General features: G+C 44.9%; 2 protein-coding genes across 6 annotated transcripts; both read right to left on the bottom strand.

The window, feature by feature from the left end:
- Positions 1–367: 367 nt before the first annotated feature.
- Positions 368–4,386, bottom strand: LOC105566940 (NF-X1-type zinc finger protein NFXL1). 2 transcript variants are annotated; one of them, XM_012021385.1, is made up of 5 exons: positions 4,035–4,386; positions 3,343–3,615; positions 2,937–3,049; positions 1,160–2,846; positions 368–1,063 (listed from the first exon to the last, which is right to left on the bottom strand). In XM_012021385.1, the coding sequence occupies exons 2-5, from the start codon at positions 3,604–3,606 to the stop codon at positions 614–616; spliced, it is 2,514 nt and encodes an 837-aa protein (XP_011876775.1). In that variant the 5' UTR covers positions 3,607–3,615; positions 4,035–4,386; the 3' UTR covers positions 368–613. The 2 variants fall into 2 exon arrangements, with proteins under 2 accessions (XP_011876775.1, XP_011876774.1); XM_012021384.1 differs by having other exon boundaries at positions 4,129–4,386.
- A 68-nt stretch (positions 4,387–4,454) lies between these two features.
- LOC105566941 (neuroligin-4, Y-linked) lies at positions 4,455–10,965 on the bottom strand. Of its 4 annotated transcripts, XM_012021387.1 has the most exons (13): positions 10,095–10,965; positions 9,306–9,595; positions 9,094–9,223; positions 8,865–9,018; positions 8,598–8,775; positions 8,115–8,521; positions 7,808–7,998; positions 7,543–7,729; positions 7,365–7,470; positions 7,093–7,288; positions 6,904–7,019; positions 6,669–6,697; positions 6,306–6,423 (listed from the first exon to the last, which is right to left on the bottom strand). In XM_012021387.1, the coding sequence occupies exons 1-13, from the start codon at positions 10,359–10,361 to the stop codon at positions 6,389–6,391; spliced, it is 2,286 nt and encodes a 761-aa protein (XP_011876777.1). In that variant the 5' UTR covers positions 10,362–10,965; the 3' UTR covers positions 6,306–6,388. The 4 variants fall into 4 exon arrangements, with proteins under 4 accessions (XP_011876776.1, XP_011876777.1, XP_011876778.1 ...); XM_012021386.1 differs by lacking the exon at positions 6,669–6,697 and having other exon boundaries at positions 4,455–6,423; positions 10,095–10,963; XM_012021388.1 differs by lacking the exon at positions 6,669–6,697 and having other exon boundaries at positions 6,346–6,423; positions 6,894–7,019.
- Positions 10,966–12,202: the final 1,237 nt, after the last annotated feature.

Raw genomic sequence — 12,202 nt, 5'->3', positions numbered from 1 at the left:
CACATTTCTTGCCATTTAAAAAGATTATTTTGAAATGACGTTTATCAAGTCACGTGTTGCGATTTTAAACAGAAGAACGTGTGCAAGAAGCGCTTCACCAAATTACACATGTGTATAAGAGTAGCACACTTAGATTTGCAGTATAAAGGTCTGTGTTCACGATGCTAGAAGAACTTGGTCCAAGTTCTAGCTCCGAGAAAAATGTAGCCAATCAATTTGTAGCTTTTATGAAATAACTGCAATTGTTGGCTACACATTTCTCGAAACGAGAACTTGGACTAAGCATCGTGGACACAGGTGTTAGAACTGGTTGCACCAACGTCGCTTAACTTTAACCTTATGCTTAATTCACTCTTTGTCTCTTTCTAAGGTAAACAGAAAGAGACGAGAAGGGAATTAAGCTAAAGTTAGAAGTCAACGTTGGTGCAACCGGGCTAGTAATTCTGTCTGTGGCTGTATATATGAAGACTGTTACAATTGTACTACTCCTATTAGCGAGATAAATGGAATCATGCTTATCATAGCAATACACGTATAAGCGTAAATACATCACAAAATCTTATCAATGATTGTTATCATAAATAATCAACAAATTTGAAATCAGCTCGCGGAATCAGCTCAGTCCGGGTACGTTTAAGTCAGGAGCGGTCAGATACGCTATTATTATCCCCACAATGCTCACGATAATCGCTAGGATCCATGCGCTGCGATACCTATTCTTTGCGCTCCCCCGGGACTGTTTCGCGCTGTCGTACTTGTCCTTCCTTTTCCGTCGTGGCTTGAACTTCTTCTCGAACTTCTCGATCTCCTCCCGATTGCGCAGCTCCTCCTCCTCCAGTTTCCTCGCTATCATAGCTTCCTGGGCCTCCTTCCTCTCGTTCCTCAGTGACTCGCACACGCCGTCGCACTCTACGGTAATCGGCTCCTTTTGAAGAAGCGAACAGAGATAGTCCTTCTTGATCCGCTTGCACTTGCACCACAATCTGACTTTCTTGCTGCATCCCTCTCCACCTTTGCATTCTCCCGAGTGACAGTCGTTGACGCAACGGTGGCCGCATGGATACTGAAATAAAGAAAGACGGATCGTGTCTTGCACTAAAAGGGGAGCAAGGCAGAAATTTATACGCGTTTCACCGAACATAAATGTAAATGCAGTTACATTTTTCGGGCACTGGTTGCCACACTTGAGTAATTCGTCCCGTTCCTTGCTCGTTGCAGACGTCAGGTTGACGCAATGCCGGTACAGGGTGCTGATACCGCAGTGGCAAGAGACCCGGACCAGTTGCTTGCACGGTTTACACGGCGCCGGGTGGCAAGGCCGCGGGCACGCGTGCGTGCAACCCGGCGGCCGTGCAAAATTGCACTCCCTCTCGCACTCCATGCACGGAGCACCGCCGCCGTTGGACTCGTTGTCGGGTGTCTGTAGCTTGTGGCAGGTCGACTCGCAGGCGTGATTCTCGCAGGGTAGCAGCCGGCCGCAGGATCTGCCGCAGGAGCTCGGCCTCGACATGTGACACGGCCAGGGCCGGGTCTCGTGGCCGCCGAGGCAGGTCACGGGCACGGAAACCTCGCACGGCGGACACGGCAGAGTCTTGAGCTCCATAACGTCCTTGGGCCTGTCCCAGGGCCCGACCGGCTGCGCCTTTATGCCGTTCGCTCTGCTCTTCACCCAGACCTTGGTGTGACAAGTGGCCGGGCAGGTGTGGCCGCATCTCTTGTGCGTCAGCCCGCAGACCTTCTTGCACGGCGGACACGGGCCGTGATGGCACTTGTGCGTCTCCCTCTTGCTGTGGTGGCAGATGGGCGGGATCTTGCAGGACTTGTTGCACAGCGGCGGCTTGATTCTCTTCCTGGTGCCGCACGGCACCGTTATCTTGCTGCCGCCGCACCGACACTGTATGACGTCCGTTCGGGTGCACGGGTAGCAGGGGCCGCTGTGGCAGGGCGCGGCGCACTTGTGCTTGCGGCAGTTGAGCGTGTTCTCGCACGTCTTCTCGCAGGCATTCGACGTGCTCTTTGATATGCAGTCGCAGCATTTCCTGTTGCACAAGTGTCTGCCGCATAAACGCATCTGAATGCACTTCTTGTTGCAGTGGAACTCCTTCGCGCAGGCGATCTCCTTGGTGTAGCTGCCGCACCGGCACGCCTTCGTCACGACCTCCAGGCACTGGCCGCAGCGGTCGGCGTGGCAGCGCATGTTGCACAAGTGCGACCCGCAGTCCAGCAGCTTGCCGCACGTGTCACCGCACGTCGGCACCTGCTGTCGCCTGCAGGAGACCTCGTATCGCTTCTTCCCGCAGGGGCAGGATCTGTTCTTCTCCAGAGGACAGTTGCCGCAATCGCCAGGCAGGTGGCACGTGCTCTCGCAGCTGTGCACGTTGCAGGAGAACCTCCTGTTGCAGGGCTTCTCGCAGACCCACGTGCCCTCGTGGCACTCGCCCACCTTCTCGTTGCTCTTGCAACGGCACTTGAGCGGTGTCACCTCTACGCAAGGCGGACACTCGTCGGTGTGGCACAGGCTGCTGCAACTGTGCGCGCAGGAGTCGTATCTCTTGTTGCACACAGTCCCGCAGCTCCAGTCCTTGGCGTTGCAGCGTCGCGGTTGCGCCGGTAGCTTGCCGCAGTAACACTTAACCGACACCATCTTGGCGCAGGGCGGACACGGGCCGGGGTGGCAGAGCAACACGCATTTGTGGCCGCACTCCGGCTGCAGGGGCTTGCCGCAGGTTTCGCCGCACGAGTGCGGAATCGCCCAGGGCTGGTGCGGCGGGTCCACGGTCTTCTTGCAGAAGCATCTGTACAATCGCGGAATCTGCTCCTGATCGTATTCCATACGGCACTTGGGACTGTAACACAGTGCATCTTTGTTAAACGGAAATTTTGACCAACTTTGGCTCCTTTTATGGAACTCCATTCTGAATGACCAATGTACACACCATGCCCATATCGGAGTGATTCCCCTAGCCCGTTTGTAGCTCAAGCTGTCGTTGATCCAGTGCAGGATGCAGGACATGTGCAGGAACGCGTAGCACTTGTCGCAGTTCCATATCTGCGTGGAAAAGAACAGCGGAATGACAATGGCCTGCTTCCTCGTGCACGTTCAGTGCTACTGAAAGCTGACTTTTAACCAGTGAAGCTAGTAAACTGCGAGACACTTGTATACAGACCCTCGTATTTAAACAATTTAAAAACTGCCTCACACGTCGACATTTAAAGGACATTTCACTTGTGTAACTGAGAACATTTTACATGGAAGAATGTCCAGCCTAGCGTACGTAACGATGCAATTAAGATGTCAAGGAAATAGTAACGCGTTATTTTGAGACATATCCTTAAACGTACTGGATCCATCTTCTTGACAGTCGATATGCATATCAAACAAACAGCGCTGCTGGTCTGGAAGGAGTTGACCAGATACGACATCACTCTCTCCGCGTCCATGCCCTGTCCCTGGTACGCCGACAGCACTTTGCCCACCGCATTCTGAACGTCCTCCTCGTTCGTCTCGTCCTCCTCCTCGCTGGACGAATTCAACGACGCGTTGGCCTCCAAGTGCCTCTCGATGGACAGCTTGTTCTGCGCCTGAGCCCTCTTGAACTTCTGCATCTTGAAGCTCTAAAAGTTCATGCTACAAATCAGCGAGGAGCAACTCAAGGGACGTAAAGACCGACGCTGCCACGAGCTGATGCCAATTCGAGCTGCAGCAATTTTATTTCAAAAAGCAGACCGAGAATACGACGAGCAAATTCTGATATGCGTGCACGCGTATACAGTTCGTATCGGTTCGTAGCCGCAGCAGTCGATACTGAAAACATAGTTTCTTTCGTAATTAATTGAATAGCGGAGCGTTCGTCTCACAAAATGTCGCGTGGGTTGTGTTACGAATCGTAAAAGATACACTGGACTCGTTTTGTCGCGAAGTTGTCATCGAATCTGACACCTCGCCTGGCATTTAACCGGCGAGTCGCTGCGACTTCCGTCGAAGGCGGGGAAACGTTTAAATGACGAACAATTTGGCCGTGGCCCGTATTTACTGATTTTCCCTCGTTTCTCTTGATCTTAGCTCGTCGCAATTGATCGCCGGCTGTCAACTTATCCGCAAAATATTTTCTAAGATTGTATACGTACGATTTGAGGTACGTAACACACGTATACTTGGCGTCGGAGTGGCCTTCGCACTGGAAACAGCTGCTCCCGGATGGAGCGTCGCGTCTAGGTATTCGTGCACTGTGACCGTTGAAGACGAACCGGAAACGTTACGTCACAGCTGACACAGTTTCAACATTCAAATTTTCCTGGACAATTTAGATTTTCAGGACTCGTACTTAAATGTCCTATGGGCCTCTATATGGTTTTACAAGCAGCTATACACGAGCGAAATACTGTAACTTTATAACAATAACGATGAAGTTTCCAGGAAATCCTGAGGAGTCGTGTAAATGACAACACAATCGTGTGTGCAAAATATTGTAATATAGCTTTACAATAATCTAAAATACGGAATTATTGACAGGATTTTCTTTTGTAAAATCTTAAGGCGCTATTCTTACGTGCTTACAAATCACTTGCTCTACACATTTGCGCAATTTGCAGACAAATCGCCCGAGACTTACCGCGAACGTGCGTGTAATATTAATCTCAGAAGTGTCAGACTTACATTTACATTACAACTCCGGTAGCAATGAGATCGTTAACGCTAAAGCTACGCTTGACGTACAGAAACATTGAACGTGCAACTGCAACGTGCGAAGTAAATTCGTGCGCTTAACACAATATGAATCTTGCATCGAGTGAGGCACTTATAGTCTACATCTAATCGGTACGTATCAAACGAAAGATTTAACATATTGTTATGCCCGCGTTTTGGACGCCCGGTATCTGGAGTCGCCTGGATAAGAGTCGTTAATGTTTAGAACTGTGTTATGGATTCGAAGTTTGGCCCCTGCCTTGAGCAGACGCGTCGTGGGCCGATTGTATTCCTCTTCTATATCGTTTCCTATCGCAAAACGGCCTTCTGCTATTCCCGCGAACGCGCGTGCGAGTGTGACGGTGCGAAGTGAAACGCACCGGATCCGGCGGCTTGCGTCTCCGCGAGAGACGCAACGATATAATAAATCGCATAACTGGATCAATGACAGAATGTTGCATTTGAAACCTGCTTACAAATATCGATACATTACCTAATGAATATATTAAACGTACTGTAATTACATATGCGTAATTATTTTGGAAAAAAAGGCAGACTAAATCGAAACAAATGTTCTCTCTACTTTGCGTTTGCACTTGTCTTCTTCATCCGTAGATCTCAAGCTATTTTACACAACTTGATCTTATGCTCTACAAAAGAGTGTCGGCTTTATAAAGCAATATAAAATATCTACTATTCATACTATATAATATATATACATACATAATACATATAAAATATATAAAGTTTTTTCATTTATATAACAATCATTCTGTTCTTATGGACGGATACAAAGTAGCCACTTGTAAGTATTATTATATAACCGTGTCATTTATAAAAATCTAATATTGTACATCTAGAAGTATCAAGATAAAAAATTCATTAACTTAGATCTTACATGCAAATGGCAATGTCGTGTGTTTACGCTGTCAAAATGCAGATGTGACTAATAACTTTTGATTTGCGAATACATTCGTGTACATATCACGTTGTGCTATTACAAAGAATGTACCTTAGCAATATCTGACAATTCAAAAAGATTATATTTCAATATAATCAGCAACGAACACACTTTCGCATCATTTACGCTAAACGATTGCGAATATTAATAATAATTATACCAATTTATAATTGTCTCAATTATTGTCCGTATATACCCTAATTATTATTTCATATATATCTTTTAAAAAGTATAATGGACAAAACTGTCGGTTTTAAAGTTTAATTTAATAATTTATATGGCATTTTTAAAAACCAATGTCATCATCTTTTAGAAACAATTAATTGCATCTAGAACCCTAGGTATAAAAAATAAATATCAAAAGATCGTTGATTTTTTTGTTGTATAATGGTAACTTAAGTATTAAACAGCTGTTTGTGGTACTCCCTGTACTAAAAGTGTTTTGCTTTTAGCTTTCGGCAGTGAAGATTGACTCATGGTCTTCGCCATCTTGGGCTGACCATTAGGCGAGCTCGTAACGAAGCCTTCCGACCTCATATCTTTCAACGAGACATTAGAATTGCTACGTAATGACGGTGTAGAACTGAACTTTCTGTTGTGCGCCAGACGTTCCTGCAGCCTCGTCTCGTTTTGACGTGGTACTCTAGCCTTGACTGGTACATCGCGATACTCGTATATATTTTCTTTAGAGGACCGTGTTATATTCTCGATTCCCTCGGAGTGCTCATTGTCTCGTACCATCAGGATGTCTCCGCTATAGTAGTGATCAGATTGTCTGTGGAAAAAATAATACAAACGAATACTATATACAAAAAACTATATAAAATCCACGCAAGAGTTACATCAATAATTTTATTATGTATTATTTTATTTGGATCCTTAATTTTTTCCTGTAATTATACTTTTCGTATATCTTTTCTGTAATAATATATACAATACGTGCAACTAAAAGCATTAATGTGACAGACATATTGTCTGCATATTGTGCAAAATTGTCCATTGAGTATTTTCTATAAATACCTGCACGTATCCTAGCTGCCTTTGTTTTGCTAACCGTAAGCAGGAATAGAGTTAATTAGCAATTTATATTCAGAGGTGGTTATGTGAAGAGTAAGGCAATAAAATGAAACCGTACCCGAAAGTGACTGTGTCTATAAACCAGAACCAGTTTTTGCATGCGCTACCGTTCGGTACAGCGGGTGCAACCGAATTAAGCTGTAGTCACATGAATTTGGTTCTGTTTACCTTTTCTTACCTTTTGGCGTTACGCCAAAGCATACAGCACACCACAGAAAGTACAAGTAGCAGCAGACACGCCGTCGACATCGACCAAAATGCGATTTGCAGTGGCTGTTTGGGTTCCCACCAATACTGTAATAAAAATTGCAAATAAGTACAACCGATGCAATTCAATAAGAATACATAAACCATTACAATGTCTTACCTCTGTAACGGGAGGATATGTAGGGACGAGGTAACCAATGACAGTCGGCAAGTACATGGACCAGAATGCGCTCTCGGTTTGACGATAGTTTATTTCAATGGAGCTGTTGAACGTCGTATTGATGTTGAGGTATCGCAATTGTCCATGACGCGCGAGATCAAAGTGCAATCCCAAGATTTGCGAAGGCGTCGGGTTTCTGGGATAAAATTAAACGAGCCGTTGCATTTTTCCATTTTATCGTACAGATAAAATCGGCATTACTAGACACATACCCGTATTTTGCAAAGTTAGAGTACGCCTTCATGAAGAAGCAACTCATATTGCGATCGTTGTCAGTCCACATATCTCGACTCAGTCTCCATTTTTGCGGGAAAAATTCTGTGCCAATAACGTTACGTTAGTACGTGCGCCGGGAGATTTATATTAAGATATATATGCGAAAGAACGCACCAACGTCCATGAACGGTGCTCCTGTTAGCCATAAAAGCTCGGTATCGTGGGGCACTCGGGCCCAATGTGGCGAATGGAACGCTTCTATCGAGGTATTTAAGACGTAGAGGTATGTTGGTACGTGCCTTTCCACCAACAATTTTGCTATTTTATCATACGGTGCAACGTAATGAAAGTCTGATAAGAGCTGAAAATAATGATGACAATTAAAGTCAACGATTTTATACACGGCGCATTTAGCTCGACGCTTTGACGCACTACCCACATTTATGTACTGATCGCGTATGTGCGTGACATTCAATGGATCCGGCCAATACGTGTACATATATTTTATCGCCTCGTAAATGCCATACGGATTCAGAGTGTAATTATATTGAAGAACCAACTCCCAAATCCTTTGATCGAATACCTCAGGGGTGATTATGTATTGATTCCTTGCTAATGTGACATTATTTTCTGTAAAATAAAAAATACAGAACATAAAACACGTATGTTGGGACATGCAACTGAATGAAATAGACAGCAGTAAAATTCTGGGCAAGAAAAAAGATGTTGGTTAAATCATGACGTACTTATAATAAACGCTGCTTCCTGAGTCGTGACGCCAGCCATGTAAGCCAAGTCTTTCCTATATTTGCGAGCTTTAATACTCTCTTCTGGCGTTTCCATGAAAAAGCGCCAGTCGGACGCTCTCCAATCCTCATACCAGTCATCCTGAGGTACTGTGAAGTTGTGATCCAGCACAGGTGCCCACGGGAACATTCCGACGTGCGGCTTTAATTCGGAATTGCCTAATTCCAGGAAGCTACGCCCGTCCTTCAAGCATTGCACCAATTTCCAGCTGCTCTCTATACTGCACCCGAGCATCTCTGCATACACTCGGGACGTATTTTGTGCACGGTACTTGTCAATTATCACCGCCCAGTCAGCTAAGGCTGAGCCCGACTGCGCTATTACTTTTGATACCATCTGCCGAGTTCTACAGTAAGGTAAAATGAATAAATTAACACAATTGACTTGATATAAAATATACACAAAACATCAAACGCACTTACCTTGGCGCAACCATTAGTATTCCTGCACTCGCTGCTCCAGCACCTGGTCCAAAGAGCGTTATGGATTCGGGATCTCCGTTGAAGCTAGCTATATTATCGTAGACCCACCGCAATGCCATAGCTTGATCAAGAATCCCATAGTTTCCTGGGCTATTCTCATCTCCAGTGCTGAGAAAACCTGGAGATACAGTGAAAAAGATTGGTTTTTGCCAACACACGAATTTCACGACTTTCCCATGCATATACTTTTTCAAACAGCGTATTTACCGAGAGCGCCGAGCCGATAATTAATCGACACCACTACAACATCATAGAAGGCAGCTAGAATATGAGCTGGAAACAGATTACTCGCCCCATGGCTAAATTCGCCGCCGTGTATGTAAAACATCACTGGATATCTATTCGCTAATCCATGGCCAATCTGCATACGCAAAACATAGTCTTATTACTCAATCGACTCAATTTGTTTCATCTCCTTTGGACGTGGCGTACTTACAGTTGGTGTAAATACATTTAGGTACAAGCAGTCTTCGTCAACATCTCGCACACCCTTTGTAGTGCCAGTATATTCGCTAGGCTGAGGACAAGCAGGTCCCCAATCAACAGCTTGTAAAAGTTGCCATCCTCTAAAGAAGAAATAAGTTAGCTGTTTTACGTAAGACGATATTATTGAGCGGTAGATACGGTGAAAAACCCCTTTGTATTAACCTGTGAGCTCTGGGAGGTTTGAAACGACCTTCTTTGATAGGCGGCATGGCGTAAGGGATGCCCAAAAACACATTAACAACCTTTGTCACTCTTTCCACTGCCATATTCCAGGGTCTGTGCTTCGCATTCGGATCGTCATACAACTCGACTTTGAATCCTTGGACTGGACCATAATTTGTGGTCACAACTATGTCTCTGTCTCTAAAATTTTTAGAATCTGGTCTTTCTCTTCCTTGTAGATCCTCGCGCCAGCCGGCTAATATTCCCGGCAGCGGAAGCCGTTCAGTGGTCTGTTTTAATAAAACACAACGCTTATTGAATTTGTGTTTTCTTCCAAATCTTACGCACATTTTAGAATGTGTATTATCGATAAATGAGCGACAAGCCATTATTGAAAAAAATATTCTCAGTTACATCTCTAATAGATTTCAAAGTTTGAAACAACATTTGAAACACAAGGCAGGAGCAAACAAATAATAAATAATCATTTACATATACAGTTTACGTGAGTATAAACAAATTGTTTAAACTGAAAAAAAATTCTAAATTGTTGTTGGTAATGTTTTTCTTCACCAGTAATTAGATTAATAATATAATATAATCAATCAATTAGTTTCGACATAACTGACTATGTATTTTAATTGTCACAACGACGTTTCGACTGCAAATCGCAGTACTCTTCATGCGATTTGCAGTCGAAACGTCGTTGTGACAATTAAAATACATAGCCAGTTATGTCGAAACCAATTGATTGATTATATGAAAAAAAAATTCTCTCCGTGCACTTACGGCGTAATGAAACCGATCCTCGGGCGCCCTGGTGGGTCCCCTGTAACCGGGCTCCAGGTAGCTGGGCTGATAGCCGTACCTCCTGTCCTTGTAGATATAAGTTTTGTAGCCGGTCGGGTCCTGCGGCACGTACACGCCGTCGCGATTGTAGTAGCGGCTGCCGGGCGAGATGTAGTCCTGGGCGTAAGCGGCGGCGGCGGCCGCGAGCAGCAGGCACAGGCAGCCACGGGCGACGCCGTACGCGCGTCCTCCACGCGCGTTGGCCATGTTCCGCGGCGCGTGCGGGAGCGCGCGGGAGCACGCGACGCGCAGCAGGTGTGGCCCGTGAGAGCCGTGCGCGTATTTACGTCACGTCACGTCAGGTTGCGGGACGAGACGGCACGGCGTAAACCCGCGGCGGCGCGCACCAGGAATGGAAGGCGAAAAGCGAAAGTTCCTTGTCCCCCGAAGTCGTCCGCTTGTCGCCGAACGAGGGCACACTCGTAGATCGATTATCGACAATGAGTAATCGCCCGGAGTCTCCCCGCTGAAGTTTGACGCGAGTCGCGCCGCAGGTGATTCCCCGAGTGGGCGAAGACGCACCAAGACGCACCGCGTCTACTCGATTGGTCTCCAGTCGACGCGTCGTTGCGTAAACGTTCCCTCGGCCTTCGTTCCGAGAGCGTCCCTGCACAGACAAGCCAACACCCTATCGCGCGGGTCCCCCTAGTCACGCTCGCGCCGCGCGGTGACTCGCGTGGCACTTCAGGTGGTTTCGCCGCGCGCGCGGTATACCCTTCTCCCCCGTTCACCGTCTCTTCCACCCGTCGATAATGCGAAATGTCACGATTGGTGCCGCGGCACGCACAGAGGTGGGATTGGTAAACGGTGTTCGAAAGCGAAAGGCAACGCGCCAGATAACTGGCGATTAAAACGCGATAGAGCCTCGTCATTGACGCTATCCATCGTCGGCTCCCGTGACGATGGACTTAGATTACGCGCGGTTAACCCTTTCAAGCGTATATTTTCCTACACGGCAAAATGTGTCTGATAGCGAATTCGGTTGGTTGCAATAGTGCGCGCTGAGTGCGCACTATAAGGCTTGTTTACGGTTAATTCTTCTATTTAAGAATCGTCTTAAATATCTCTCGAGATATTTCGTAGCCAGTAAAACGATCTGTGTAGCATCGATACGGATCATTTTTTGGCCAAATACTCGTGGAACATGTATTTAAGACAAAGTTAAATATAAAAATTGACTATAAACAGACCTTAGTGTTGCATTCAGTGCGCACTGGTGCAACTATATTTGAGATATCTCGTAGACGATATATCCTGAATATTTTTAAGGATATCACATTTCTATCTTTTTCAAAAAATTATTGTCTATATGTTTATTTTTATTACTCGTTTCGTTTTTAAATAACTGTTTATTATTTAACTTTTCCACGAAATAAGTTTTCTAAACTTATCTAGTAAAAAAAGAAACGGTACGATAAAAATGACAAAAAGATAAACATGAGTTTACAGTAATAGTATAAAAAAAATTAAGGCTGATTTGTGGAGGCCGTGTTCCTCAATAATTTATGCCGGAACTGATACAGGAAAAAATATATTTTATCTATCACATTGCCTATTCTGTAATACGTAAAATCCGATTCCACTAAAATATAAATATCTATATTACTTGATGTATTATTTATTAGATAGCATATCTCGGATGAAATAATCATGACTTTTTAGAATCTGGAAGACATCTCTCAGATATCCAATTAGCGATATCTGAATACTTTTCTGTATCAGAGATTGTAATATTTAGATATCTCCCAGATATCTTTGTGACATTTTTTGCTGTGTAGGTTTCCTTTCAGCCGATTTTTGTGAAAGTTTTTTTAAGTCGCTAATTACGATTCAGAATTACAAAATTCGACTGCAGATTTTCAGGCGCCATGTTGGATCCGCCATTATGAATCTTGTAAATCTGACCTCGTGTAATCAGCTAAAGTAAACTTTTAACTTCTCTAAGAGTAAATTTTTATATTTGAAAGATTACTTTTAAAAACTTCAATTTTATTAAGAAATTTAAATTTTTCCAAGGTACGAATCGCTGGCGATACATTAAATCGTTT

This window comes from Vollenhovia emeryi, unplaced genomic scaffold, assembly GCF_000949405.1.
Source record: "Vollenhovia emeryi isolate VEMERY1.0 unplaced genomic scaffold, V.emery_V1.0 DF939141.1, whole genome shotgun sequence".
NCBI classification, from domain to species: Eukaryota; Metazoa; Arthropoda; class Insecta; order Hymenoptera; family Formicidae; genus Vollenhovia; species Vollenhovia emeryi.
The sequence above is the reverse complement of the archived record's forward strand: the minus strand, read 5'-3'. Positions and strand labels throughout refer to the sequence as shown.

Bases quoted from the DNA above. Each gene is read 5' to 3' on its own strand.
- LOC105566940 (XM_012021385.1), bottom strand. From the start codon at position 3,606: ATGCAGAAGTTCAAGAGGGCTCAGGCGCAGAACAAGCTGTCCATCGAG. The intron at 3,050-3,342 runs GTACGTTTAAGG...TTTTCCACGCAG, and splicing joins CTGTCAAGAAGATGGATCCA to ATATGGAACTGCGACAAGTG. The intron at 1,064-1,159 runs GTAACTGCATTT...TCTTTATTTCAG, and splicing joins GCAACCAGTGCCCGAAAAAT to TATCCATGCGGCCACCGTTG.
- LOC105566941 (XM_012021386.1), bottom strand. From the start codon at position 10,361: ATGGCCAACGCGCGTGGAGGACGCGCGTACGGCGTCGCCCGTGGCTGC. The intron at 9,596-10,094 runs GTAAGTGCACGG...TTATTAAAACAG, and splicing joins AGGATCGGTTTCATTACGCC to ACCACTGAACGGCTTCCGCT. The intron at 9,019-9,093 runs GTAAGTACGCCA...TTGCGTATGCAG, and splicing joins TAAATGTATTTACACCAACT to ATTGGCCATGGATTAGCGAA.